Consider the following 13093-nt stretch of genomic DNA (forward strand, 5'->3'; position numbering starts at 1 on the left):
ATGGGGCTCAAGGCAGCCCTTCCTAAGCTGGAGCTCTACCTCTATACAGCGGTTCTCTACCTGTCTCTGCTGTGGGCCGGCACCTGGATCTGGGATGCTTCCTCTGGTGAGTAGTGGACCATGAGTTGTTATGGGGATATGTCCCAAATTACACCTTATTCACTATTTAGTGCACTGGGGCTCCGGCCAAAATAAAGGCACTAATTATGGAATAATATGCAATTTGGGACGGGCCCATGGTGTAACTGTATTGTTGATCTGATGTAACTAATGTCTGAATTGCAGTTTTCTTGGGACAGGTCTCCCTTTGTAAAATATTTATCTCATAGCTATCCACACCATGTCCTATAGACTCTACGTTCATAACCAACCTGCGTTCGTTCCCTAGTTTCAAATTAACCTGCCTACATGCTGATTGAAAACTGACTCTGCAGAACATGGCTCAGCGTTTTGTCTCTCGTATATAGATTTTCTCCCTGTACATTATCCTCAGTCAAGCAATGGTATTCAAACCTTTCACATCATGTTGCTTGAAGTGTTTGCGTCTACAGTATCTGATTAAAATTAAGAGGCCATAATGGATTCTTATTATTCATCTGTCTATTATGAGTGTCAGGTTATTATAAGTGGCCTAATTAGCAGCTAATGTCCTACTTCTGAACTCCTTAGATAATAATAATATGCCATTTAGCAGACGCTTTTATCCAAAGCGACTTAGTCATGTGCGCATACATTTTTACGTATGGGGTGGTCCCGGGGATCGAATCCACTACCCTGGCGTTACAACCGCCGTGCTCTACCAAGGCTTGAGCTACAGAGGACCACAAGGAGGATATTCTTGTGTCTAATGACAGAACGTGTCAAGGAGTCAAACGCAACTAGAAATACTATAGTCTGCCGACGTATTATATTTTGTATAACTTGTAAACACGTATACAGCATTTATACGCATGTGTAACGGCTTTTTGATGAAAGTCATTATAAAAAAGTGTTACCAGCCAGTGTTTTCCTTGTCAGTCTGCTTACTAAAGCTATTATCTTTTTATGTATTGATTTGAATGAAGTGACCGGCAGATTATGTAACCTCTGTGGATGGGTGCATGAACAGGGAGGGAATTACACGTGCTGCAGCCTGTGTGCACTGCAGTCCGATTGTATGAAACTGAAACAGTGTAGCGTTGTCCCCTAGTGTTCTGCTCAACCTACCTTGTAGTAGAGGGATTTCTTTAGGTCACGGCACATGCTTGTAAAAACAACGACTGGGTTAGAGATAAAGACGACTAATGTACGCTGCTGCAACAACCACTACCCAGCGGTGGGGCAATAAAGACGTTGGGAATTATGGGGATAATGTTTACTTGCTTTCCTCTCACTGTCAGTCGTGGTTTCACTGAGGATAATATAGAGTACATGTCCTGCACTCAAATCTGCATTATGCATTACAGTACAGTACAGTAGAGTAGAGTACAGTACATTAGAGTACAGTACATTAGAGTACAGTAGAGTAGAGTACAGTACAGTACATTAGAGTAGAGTAGGGTACAGTACATTAGATTACAGTAGAGTAGAGTACAGTACATTAGAGTAGAGTAGGGTACAGTACATTAGATTACAGTACAGTAGATTAGAGTACAGTACATTAGAGTACAGTACATTAGAGTAGAGTAGGGTATAGTACAGTAGAGTAGAGTACAGTACATTATATTAGAGTAGAGTAGGGTACAGTACAGTAGAGTAGGGTACAGTACATTAGAGTACAGTACATTAGAGGAGAGTAGGTTACAGTACATTAGAGTACAGTACATTAGAGTAGAGTAGGGTACATTACATTAGAGTACAGTACATTAGAGTAGAGTAGGGTACAGTACATTAGAGTACAGCACATTAGAGTAGAGTAGGGTACAGTACAGTAGAGTACAGTACATTAGAGTAGAGTAGGTTACAGTACATTAGAGTACAGTACATTAGAGTAGAGTAGGTTACAGTACATTAGAGTACAGTACATTAGAGTAGAGTAGGTTACAGTACATTAGAGTACAGTACATTAGAGTAGAGTGGGTTACAGTACATTAGAGTACAGTACATTAGAGTAGAGTAGGTTACAGTACATTAGAGTACAGTACATTAGAGTAGGGTACAGTACATTAGAGTACAGTACATTAGAGTAGAGTAGGTTACAGTGCATTAGAGTACAGTACATTAGAGTAGAGTAGGTTACAGTGCATTAGAGTACAGTACATTAGAGTAGAGTAGGTTACAGTACATTAGAGTACAGTACATTAGAGTAGAGTAGGGTACAGTACATTAGAGTACTGTACATTAGAGTAGAGTAGGGTACAGTACATTAGAGTACAGTACATTAGAGTAGAGTAGGGTACAGTACATTAGAGTACAGTACATTAGAGTAGAGTAGGTTACAGTGCATTAGAGTACAGTACATTAGAGTAGAGTAGGTTACAGTGCATTAGAGTACAGTACATTAGAGTAGAGTAGGTTACAGTACATTAGAGTACAGTACATTAGAGTAGAGTAGGGTACAGTACATTAGAGTACAGTACATTAGAGTAGAGTAGGGTACAGTACATTAGAGTACAGTACATTAGAGTAGAGTAGGGTACAGTACATAAGAGTACAGTACATTCGAGTAGAGTAGGGTACAGTACATTAGAGTACAGTACATTAGAGTAGGGTACAGTACATAAGAGTACAGTACATTCGAGTAGAGTAGGGTACAGTACATTAGAGTACAGTACATTAGAGTACAGGTTCTAGCTACTGCTCTGGCCATCAGCCTATTTCCCCAGGGCTTAACAGCTTCCCTTAACTGAACCGACCGTCTAAATACATCTGATACCCTAATGAGACCAACCATCAGGTTTATCAAGAGCACATGCAGTAAGGTTGTACTTACTGTAGGCTGTGGTAGGAACGTGTGAACTGCTGGACTAGTGCTCATTGTCACAATATGTACAGTTGAACTTTAGAGAGCGCTATCATTACGTCTTCCTGACCTCCTCTGATATCTATCTACCATATGGCCCTTCAGCCTTCAGATGGACCGGTGGACCCGACAGCAAGGCTGTGTCTGTTTGTGCCTTGGACCGGAGAAGCGCAGCGCTATGGCTTCCTGTCAGAGTATTGCTGTCTCCGCCCCAGAGAGCGCTGTTGTTTTCCTTGTCTCCTGTTCCATGGAATATTTCAGTTTAATCATTGAGGGCCACGCTGCACACTGGAGCGTAATCTCCCAAAATAGAGGACGGCTTTTAGAATATGATTATTATTGTGGAAAATATGAAGGGCTTTGTGATAACTAAGTAGGTTATGCAATGCTGTTGGGGTTTTGCTCAATATCCTACTGCTCTTGCCAAAATAACACACTTACTGGAAATATCGACATGTAACTGTTCATTTTTTTTTTTATTGTATTTTTTTTGCAATAACACAAGTTTAAAGGTTAAAAAAAAGGATCGTATCAGACAGAAGATGGATACGTTTTGCCTGGCTACCCAGACTCCTTACTCCGGCCCAGTTTGAGTCGTCAGGCTAGGATATGATGTAAACCATCTAAAATGGAGAAACACATTAACAACAGATCAATCACACTATAGACATGTTTCTGGAGATCTCAGTTCAAGCTAGTCCACGTAACCCACTCCTAAAGAGCCTGTCTGGGTTCCCTTGTCTCTGATGGAATCCAACAAAACTCTCAGTTCATTGTTTTTAAATGGTTTGTCCGTCAGTCGTCAGTGAACAGGTATTCCCTTTCCTATTTTGATTTTCAGACAATGTGAACAGGAAGGTGTTCAAGAAGAGCGTGAAACCAGGTTGGCACTACTTTGGCAGGAAAATGGTCAGTGGTTCATTCCCAGTATGTAATGTACAAGCCCTCCCATACACTGAATCTCGGACACATATTAAACCTTGTCCTGGACTGAAAAGTGAGATTCTCAATTGAGCATGTTTTTTTTAGTCCAGGATTAGGTTTAATCTAGTCTGTTCTAACTAATGGAATATATTTGTCTCTCTGTTACTCGTGAGACAATGTTGCATCACTAACACATTTTACACACTTTTTTTAATTGATTGAATTGATAAAAATGGATGAGTGTGAATTTATATATATATTTGTTTTTCAACTATTTGTTTTCATGTGTTATAGGACGTTGCTGATTTTGAATGGGTGATGTGGTTCACAACATTCCGCAATCACATCCTATTCGCCCTCGCCGGTCATGTGATCTTTGCCAAAGTCTGCTCCCTGATATCTCCCCGGGTGAGTATTCACAGTTACGATGACTTCCCACACTCAAAATGTAAGTCTCAAAGGGCACCCTATAGGGGGCTCTGGTCAATATAGTAGTGCACTATAGAGGAACTAGGGTACCATTTGGGATAAAGCGAAAATTTAGCTTTTTAGGTATGGGTAACACAATTTACATTAAGGGAAAGGGGATATCTAGTCAGTTATAGAACTGAATGCATTCAACTGAAATGTGTCTTCTGTACTTAACCCAACCCCTCTGAATCAGAGAGGTGCAGGGGGGGTGGGCTGCCTTAATCGTCATCGGCGCCAGTTGTTGGGGGTTAACTGCCTTACTCAGAGGCAGAACGACAGATTTTTACCTTGTCGGATCGAGGATTCGATCCAGAAACCTTTCGGTTACTGGCCCAGCGCTCCTACCCGCCAGGCTACCTGCGGCCCCTAATTGCTGTCATACCTGTGTAGTAACACTGTAATTACACCAGAAACTAAATTGTATTAACATGTTGTTACACAGTAACTGCATGTTAATTGCATAGCAATGTAATTTGGAGTGTATTGTGTTATTTTTTGTATAATCCTGCCTAGTACAAAGCACGAGTTGGCTGACTAACGGAGTAGCACATTTATGTCAAATCAAAGATAGTCTCAAACATATGCTCCCAATAATCAAATGGGTAAGCACCTGACAAACGTGTGTTCATGTATGTTTTAAACATGCTTTTGTTTTGTTTTGTTTTGCGCTTGCGATGAAGATTGGTGTGGATGATTGGTATTGCAAGGTAACATTATTAAACACAATAATGAACTCTTTATATATATAAAAAAAATAAGTAATTCATTTCATCCCAACCGTCACCACTTTAGTGTAATCAACCATCTATGACGTAGTCATCACTGATGTTCGGTTACTAGTGTATCTGTTTGGCTACTAATGTCTGTTATCGGTTACTAGTGTATCTGTTTGGCTACTAATGTCTGTTATCGGTTACTAGTGTATCTGTTTGGCTACTAATGTCTGTGCGTTATTGATTTGATTCACACAGTGTATATGTCACATAGACTAGAGTATAGTCATAGTTTTATCGCTACAACCATTGACATTTCCGCTAACATTGTATTAACCTTGTAATTAAGTTCTAATAACATTGCTATATAGTTGTAATAACATATCATACACATTTTACAACATCGTCACAACAATATTACAACATTGTAATAACATTATAATAACAACATTGTAATAACCTTGTGGTAACCTTTTTAACAGCCTTGCAATATTATTGTAACGTTGTAAAAAAAATATATATATATATATAAAAAACAACAACATTAAAATAACCTTGTTACAACCTTGTAATATCGTTGGTTCTTCCTGCTCCACAGCACAGGTCGTTGATCTATGGGTTGTACGGTGGACTGACGGTGCTGGTCAGTATGGGCGGGGGCTTCCTGGCTCTCGTCCTATCACACTGCTTCATCCTCTACAGCGTGGCCCTGGTCAAGAGGAAGTGGATTGTCTTCGTCGCCGGTCTCGCCAGCCTGGCCACCTTCAAGATGGAACCGTTTAACACCTGGCAGGTGGGTTGGCTGAACTTAGATCTCTCTGATTGATTGAACCACTTGAAATATCTGCCCTATCCGTGCCCCTGTCTCAACAACATGAAAGCAAGTGTCAGGTTTGTGCTCACAATCAACTATTGGCACAATGGATTTATAACACCATGTCCTGTGTATTCAGAACTTACCTTTAACAGTCCAGCACTATCATGGTACATAGCTAGTGTAGATGCACTTTAACAGTCCAGCACTATCATGGTACATAGCTAGTGTAGATGCACTTTAACAGTCCAGCACTATCATGGTACATAGCTAGTGTAGATGCACTTTAACAGTCCAGCACTATCATGGTACATAGCTAGTGTAGATGCACTTTAACAGTCCAGCACTATCATGGTACATAGCTAGTGTAGATGCACTTTAACAGTCCAGCACTATCATGGTACATAGCTAGTGTAGATGCACTTTAACAGTCCAGCACTATCATGGTACATAGCTAGTGTAGATGCACTTTAACAGTCCAGCACTATCATGGTACATAGCTAGTGTAGATGCACTTTAACAGTCCAGCACTATCATGGTACATAGCTAGTGTAGATGCACTTTAACAGTCCAGCACTATCATGGTACATAGCTAGTGTAGATGCACTTTAACAGTCCAGCACTATCATGATACATAGCTAGTGTAGATGCACTTTAACAGTCCAGCACTATCATGGTACATAGCTAGTGTAGATGCACTTTAACAGTCCAGCACTATCATGGTACATAGCTAGTGTAGATGCACTTTAACAGTCCAGCACTATCATGGTACATAGCTAGTGTAAATGCACTTTCTTCCGAAGCTGAGGGAATACATGTCGGTCCTGGAGGTGCTATCTTTGTGACTGCGATTAGACACACATTTCAAAGTAAATATGCACCAAACGTCATTAGTATTATTAACAAAATTCTAAAGTTATGTAGCTTAGCTTTCGGAATTGATTTTTTTTAACAGTCATTGGTGTATTTACTTTTGACTAGACGTTTGAAGTCTTGAAGAAGCAAAACTCTAAAGTATGGCATCCATATTAGGAAGATGTCAGTTGTTTGACAAAACTCTAAAGTATGGCATCCATATTAGGAAGATGTCAGTTGTTTGACAAAACCCCCTCAGTAATGACTGACATCATGTTCACATCTCCTCCAGGAAGGTTTTGTGACGGGCTACTTCGACCTGCAAGACATTCTGTTCTACGGAGGATCCTGTTTCACCATCATGCGCTGTATGAGCTTTGCTCTGGAGAACTGTGAGAAGAAGGACGGCAACTACAGCTTCGCTGACCTGCTCAAGTACAACTTCTACCTTCCATTCTTCTACTTTGGACCCATCCAGACTTTCGATCAGTACCACGTCCAGGTGAGTCATTCTTCTACTTTGGACCCATCCAGACCTTCCATCAGTACCACGTTCAGGTGAGTTATATCCTTGAGCAGGTGAAGCTGGCAGTCATAATTCAATTGACATTGTAAGATTTCTCTAGAGTATTTAGTATGTCAATTTGCTGTCACTTTAGTTTGTTTTCTATATATTCTGTGTTTTATAGAACTAATGTATTTGTCAGTTCTTTTTTTTACCATACCATGATCTTTAAACTTTGAACTTTTAATCCCCCCCTAGGCCAACAACCCTAACCTGACCCGTAAGCAGAGAGAGATGTGGAACATTACCACCAGGGCTTTGTTGCACCTGGGAGCCATTTTGATGGTGGACGTGTTCTTCCACTACCTGTACATCCTGACCATCCCCAACGACATGAAGCTGGTCAAGCAGCTGTCCGACTGGTCCCTGGGTCAGTTCGGCTAACTTTAAGGTTCAACCTTTATCAGTGGGGCCAGGAGTTTTTCCTGGTCGGGACACATAATCATGAAAAAGGTGGTAGACCTTCGTATCAAGGAATCGAAATGCACCAAGGACGGGATTCAATCCCATCACACTTTGTCGGCAATGCACCTTTTAAAGGCAATGTTCCCGTGTTCGCAGAGACCGCATTCGCGGTAAACACTGCATGTGTTTTCTCAATCGGAAATGACCTTTTAATGGCGTATTGTCGGCCTAATGCTGGGCATACGCTACACGACTTCTAAATAGTAACAACGACGTGCTCACGTTTCCCGATTTCCTTGTCCCAAATCTTTCATTCCATCCATCCTCAACCCCAGGACGTGGGTGCTCACATTATATTATGATTCCCTAGTTAATCATGCCCTGCATTTCTTGGTTGTCGTAGGAAAGAAATGCCGCAACGCTGCTTTATTAGTGTGCACAATTAATATGTTCAGAAACATAAAAAAAGAGACAAGAGGCGGAGAATATGGACCAGCCAAATGTTGGTCAGACATGGACAATATGGACTTTCTATTCTACAGAGGGAATTGGAGTTAATATAAAACCTTTAATATTGAAAAGGCAGCTGCGTTCTCTCCACCTATCTGTCTTCTGTCACCTCGGTCCGCACGGTGCATGCTGTTGTTGCTTTCCTCTTCACCATCTTTGTTTTGGTCTCACATGCTGAGTGCTCATTGGCTATTGGCAGTAGTCCTTGCCCAATCGCGTCGTAGCACTGCTCATACTACAAGATGCACAACAAAAATTTCGGACATGTCCGAAAATTATAGGGTCATCCGACAAGGGTCTAGAGAACGGAACAGTCATCATCGGTGCGTCCTTGACCTGCTAAAATTACGCCAGTCCTAACGTACTGACCCTAGTCCAAGTTAATAGGATTTCACCCCGATCATGAAAATGTGTCTAGGACGGCAAAAAACATGGCGAAATAGTGTAGTGTATGCCCGGCATAAATCCACTGGATTGAATCCTGACCTGTCCATTATTTATTTCCTCACCTGACCAGGAAACCTGACCAGTAAAACTAAAAATACAACCTCATCTTATAGGCCTATATCACTACCTAACAGAGATATCAAGTTTAGCATGATTTCTCTGCAGCAGAAATGTCTGTGGTTGTGGTTAATACAAATATGATATTATGCTACAGTATTATCTTCTCTCTATATAGTGTATACATCTTATCAACGACACGTGGTGCTAGGAACATAACTTGTTGTTTCTCGTCTGTAGCTGGTCTGGCCTACTCTAACCTGGTGTATGACTGGGTGAAGGCAGCGGTGATGTTCGGGGTGATCAACACTGTGGCTAGACTGGATCATCTGGACCCTCCTCAGCCTCCCAAGTGTATCACCATGCTCTACGTGTTCGCTGAGACGTAAGTGTCCAACCTGGTTAAGAGCATTGCGCCAGTAACCGAATGATTGCTGGTTCGAATCCCCGAAGCCAACTAGGTGAAAAAAAAATCTGTTGATGCGCCCTTGAGCAAGGAACTTTAACCCTAATTGCTCCTGTAAGTCGCTTTGGATAAGAGCGGCTCGTAAATGTACGTCTCAGAACCCTTCACATATGAACACTTGTCTAGCGACTTTGGTAAGGGATGGTTGGAAGCTGTGGTCTGTTTCAGTATTACTGTATTCAGTCTACTACTGGATGTGGACATCACAATGAGCATTGATTTTTAGGTCAATGAATATAGACTACATGCTCAAACTAATATCCTCTCTTCGATTTGCAGGCACTTTGACAGAGGCATCAACGACTGGCTGTGCAAGTGAGTGTCCCACAGTCGATAGATGGTGAAGAACATTTCAAAACCCTCTTAATGCCCAGAAGATGATATACTCCTCTATATTAATGGTTCACTCACTTTTTCCCTCTTCCATCATTGGGGAACATCCTTTGATGACCAAAGACAAAGCTATGAACTCTTCAGTGCTAACAAACTGTGTCTCGAATCTTGATCTCCTCTAACAGGTATGTTTACGACTACATCGGAGGAAGCCACACAAATGTCTTCAAGGAGCTGGTGGCGACCATCTGTACGTTTGTTGTGACCACTTTGTGGCTGGGTCCATGTGAGCTGGTCTACATCTGGTCGTTCTTCAACTGCTTTGGTCTCAACCTGGAGCTCTGGGTAGACAAGTTCTTCTCCATACCTCCCTTCTCCAACATCGAGGTAAGTTAATACCAGCAGCATACCACCCTGCATCCCACTGCTGGCTTGCCTCTGAAGCTAAGCAGGGTTAGTCCTGGATGGGGAGACCAGATGCTGCTGGAAGTGGTGTTGGAGGGCCAGTAGGATGCATTTTCTTCCCAATGCCCAAGGGCAGTGATTGGGGACATTATAGGGTGCTGTCTTTCAGATGGGACGTTAAACGGGTGTCCTGACTCTCTGTGGTCACTAAAGATCCCATGGCGCTTATCGTAAGAGTAGGGGTGTTAACCCCGGTGTCCTGGCTAAATTCCCAATCTGGCCACCTAATCATCCCCAGCTTCCAATTGGCTCATTCATCCCTGTAACTATTCCCCAGGTCGTTCCTGTAAATGAGAATGTGTTCTCAGTCAACTTAGCTGGTAAAATAAGGGTTAAAAAAATTCAAGGCAAATTGCTATTGAAAATGAATGGATGCTATATGGGAAGGAGCTACTGTATGGTAGACCAACCCTCATCCTGGGGGGCTACTGTACCCTCTGGGGGGATACTGTACCCTCTGGGGGGATACTGTACCCTCTGGGGGGATACTGTACCCTCTGGGGGGATACTGTACCCTCTGGGGGGATACTGTACCCTCTGGGGGGTTACTGTACCCTGTGGGGGGATACTGTACCCTCTGGGGGGATACTGTACCCTCTGGGGGGTTACTGTACCCTGTGGGGGGATACTGTACCCTGTGGGGGGCTACTGTACCCTCTGGGGGGATACTGTACCCTCTGGGGGGTTACTGTACCCTGTGGGGGGATACTGTACCCTCTGGGGGGCTACTGTACCCTCTGGGGGGATACTGTACCCCCTGGGGGGATAGTGTACCCTCTGGGGGGATACTGTACCCTCTGGGGGGGGGGGGGTTACTGTACCCTGTGGGGGGATACTGTACCCTCTGGGGGGCTACTGTACCCTCTGGGGGGATACTGTACCCCCTGGGGGGATAGTGTACCCTGTGGGGGGCTACTGTACCCTCTGGGGGGTTACTGTACCCTGTGGGGGGATACTGTACCCTCTGGGGGGATACTGTACCCCCTGGGGGGATAGTGTACCCTCTGGGGGGATACTGTACCCTCTGGGGGGATACTGTACCCTGTGGGGGGCTACTGTATGGTAGACCAACCCTAATCCTGGGGGGATACTGTACCCTCTGGGGGGATACTGTACCCTGTGTGGGGCTACTGTACCCTCTGGGGGGATACTGTACCCTCTGGGGGGATACTGTACCCTCTGTGGGGATACTGTAACCTCTGGGGGGATACTGTACCCTCTGGGGGGATACTGTACCCTCTGGGGGGATACTGTACCCTGTGGGGGGATACTGTACCCTCTGGGGGGATACTGTACCCTCTGGGGGGGAGGGTTACTGGACCCTCTGGGGGGGATACTGTACCCTCTGGGGGGCTACTGTACCCTCTGGGGGGATACTGTACCCTCTGTGGGGATACTGTAACCTCTGGGGGGATACTGTACCCTCTGGGGGGGGGGGGGGTTACTGGACCCTCTGGGGGGCTACTGTACCCTCTGGGGGGATACTGTACCCTCTGTGGGGATACTGTAACCTCTGGGGGGATACTGTACCCTCTGGGGGGATACTGTACCCTCTGGGGGGATACTGTACCCTGTGGGGGGATACTGTACCCTCTGGGGGGATACTGTACCCTCTGGGGGGGAGGGTTACTGGACCCTCTGGGGGGGATACTGTACCCTCTGGGGGGCTACTGTACCCTCTGGGGGGCTACTGTACCCTCTGGGGGGATACTGTACCCTGTGGGGGGCTACTGTACCCTCTGGGGGGATACTGTACCCTCTGGGGGGATACTGTACCCTCTGGGGGGGATACTGTACCCTCTGGGGGGATACTGTACCCTGTGGGGGGCTACTGTACCCTCTGGGGGGATACTGTACCCTCTGGGGGGATACTGGACCCTCTGGGGGGGATACTGTACCCTCTGGGGGGATACTGTACCCTCTGGGGGGCTACTGTACCCTGTGGGGGGCTACTGGACCCTCTGGGGGGGATACTGTACCCTCTGGGGGGATACTGTACCCTCTGGGGGGGATACTGTACCCTCTGGGGGGATACTGTACCCTCTGGGGGGATACTGTACCCTCTGGGGGGATACTGTACCCTCTGGGGGGATACTGTACCCTCTGGGGGGATACTGTACCCTCTGGGGGGGATACTGTACCCTCTGGGGGGGATACTGTACCCTCTGGGGGGGGGGGGGGTTACTGGACCCTCTGGTGGGATACTGTACCCTCTGGGGGGATACTGTACCCTCTGGGGGGATACTGTACCCTCTGGGGGGGATACTGTACCCTCTGGGGGGGGGGGGGGGTTACTGGACCCTCTGGTGGGATACTGTACCCTCTGGGGGGATACTGTACCCTCTGGGGGGCTACTGTACCCTCTGGGGGGATACTGTACCCTCTGGGGGGATACTGTACCCTCTGGGGGGGATACTGTACCCTCTGGGGGGGGGGGGTTACTGTACCCTCTGGGGGGTTACTGGACCCTCTGGTGGGATACTGTACCCTCTGGGGGGATACTGTACCCTCTGGGGGGCTACTGTACCCTCTGGGGGGATACTGTACCCTCTGGGGGGATACTGTACCCTCTGGGGGGGATACTGTACCCTCTGGGGGGGGGGGGTTACTGTACCCTCTGGGGGGATACTGTACCCTCTGGGGGGATACTGTACCCTCTGGGGGGCTACTGTACCCTCTGGGGGGATACTGTACCCTCTGGGGGGCTACTGTACCCTCTGGGGGGATACTGTACCCTCTGGGGGGGATACTGTACCCTCTGGGGGGGGGGGTTACTGTACCCTCTGGGGGGATACTGTACCCTCTGGGGGGATACTGTACCCTCTGGGGGGATACTGTACCCTCTGGGGGGATACTGTACCCTCTGGGGGGTTACTGTACCCTCTGGGGGGCTACTGTACCCTCTGGGGGGATACTGTACCCTCTGGGGGGATACTGTACCCTCTGGTGGGATACTGTACCCTCTGGGGGGATACTGTACCCTCTGGGGGGATACTGGACCCCAGCTATATACCTCTATGAATCAGCTGTTCCTTAGACTCATGATTAGCTGAATCAGGTGTGCTGCCAATGTTGCCATATTGCTCCCAATATTTCAATATTGCTTCGCTATCCAATCCTGCCAGTC

General features: G+C 45.7%; 1 protein-coding gene across 1 annotated transcript; it reads left to right on the forward strand.

The window, feature by feature from the left end:
* LOC311115454 (protein-cysteine N-palmitoyltransferase HHAT-like protein) lies at positions 1–9888 on the forward strand (the record flags this gene model as incomplete). Its single annotated transcript, XM_084190633.1, has 10 exons — positions 1–106; positions 3783–3850; positions 4160–4273; positions 5017–5043; positions 5648–5842; positions 7011–7220; positions 7482–7653; positions 8943–9087; positions 9448–9483; positions 9687–9888. Coding segments are annotated over 10 exons (1275 nt in total), but the record flags the coding sequence as incomplete, so codon positions are not given.
* Between the last annotated feature and the right edge of the window lie 3205 nt (positions 9889–13093).

Source organism: Coregonus lavaretus (assembly GCF_964263955.1).
Source record: "Coregonus lavaretus genome assembly, contig: HAP1_SCAFFOLD_3257, whole genome shotgun sequence".
Lineage (NCBI taxonomy): Eukaryota > Metazoa > Chordata > Actinopteri > Salmoniformes > Salmonidae > Coregonus > Coregonus lavaretus.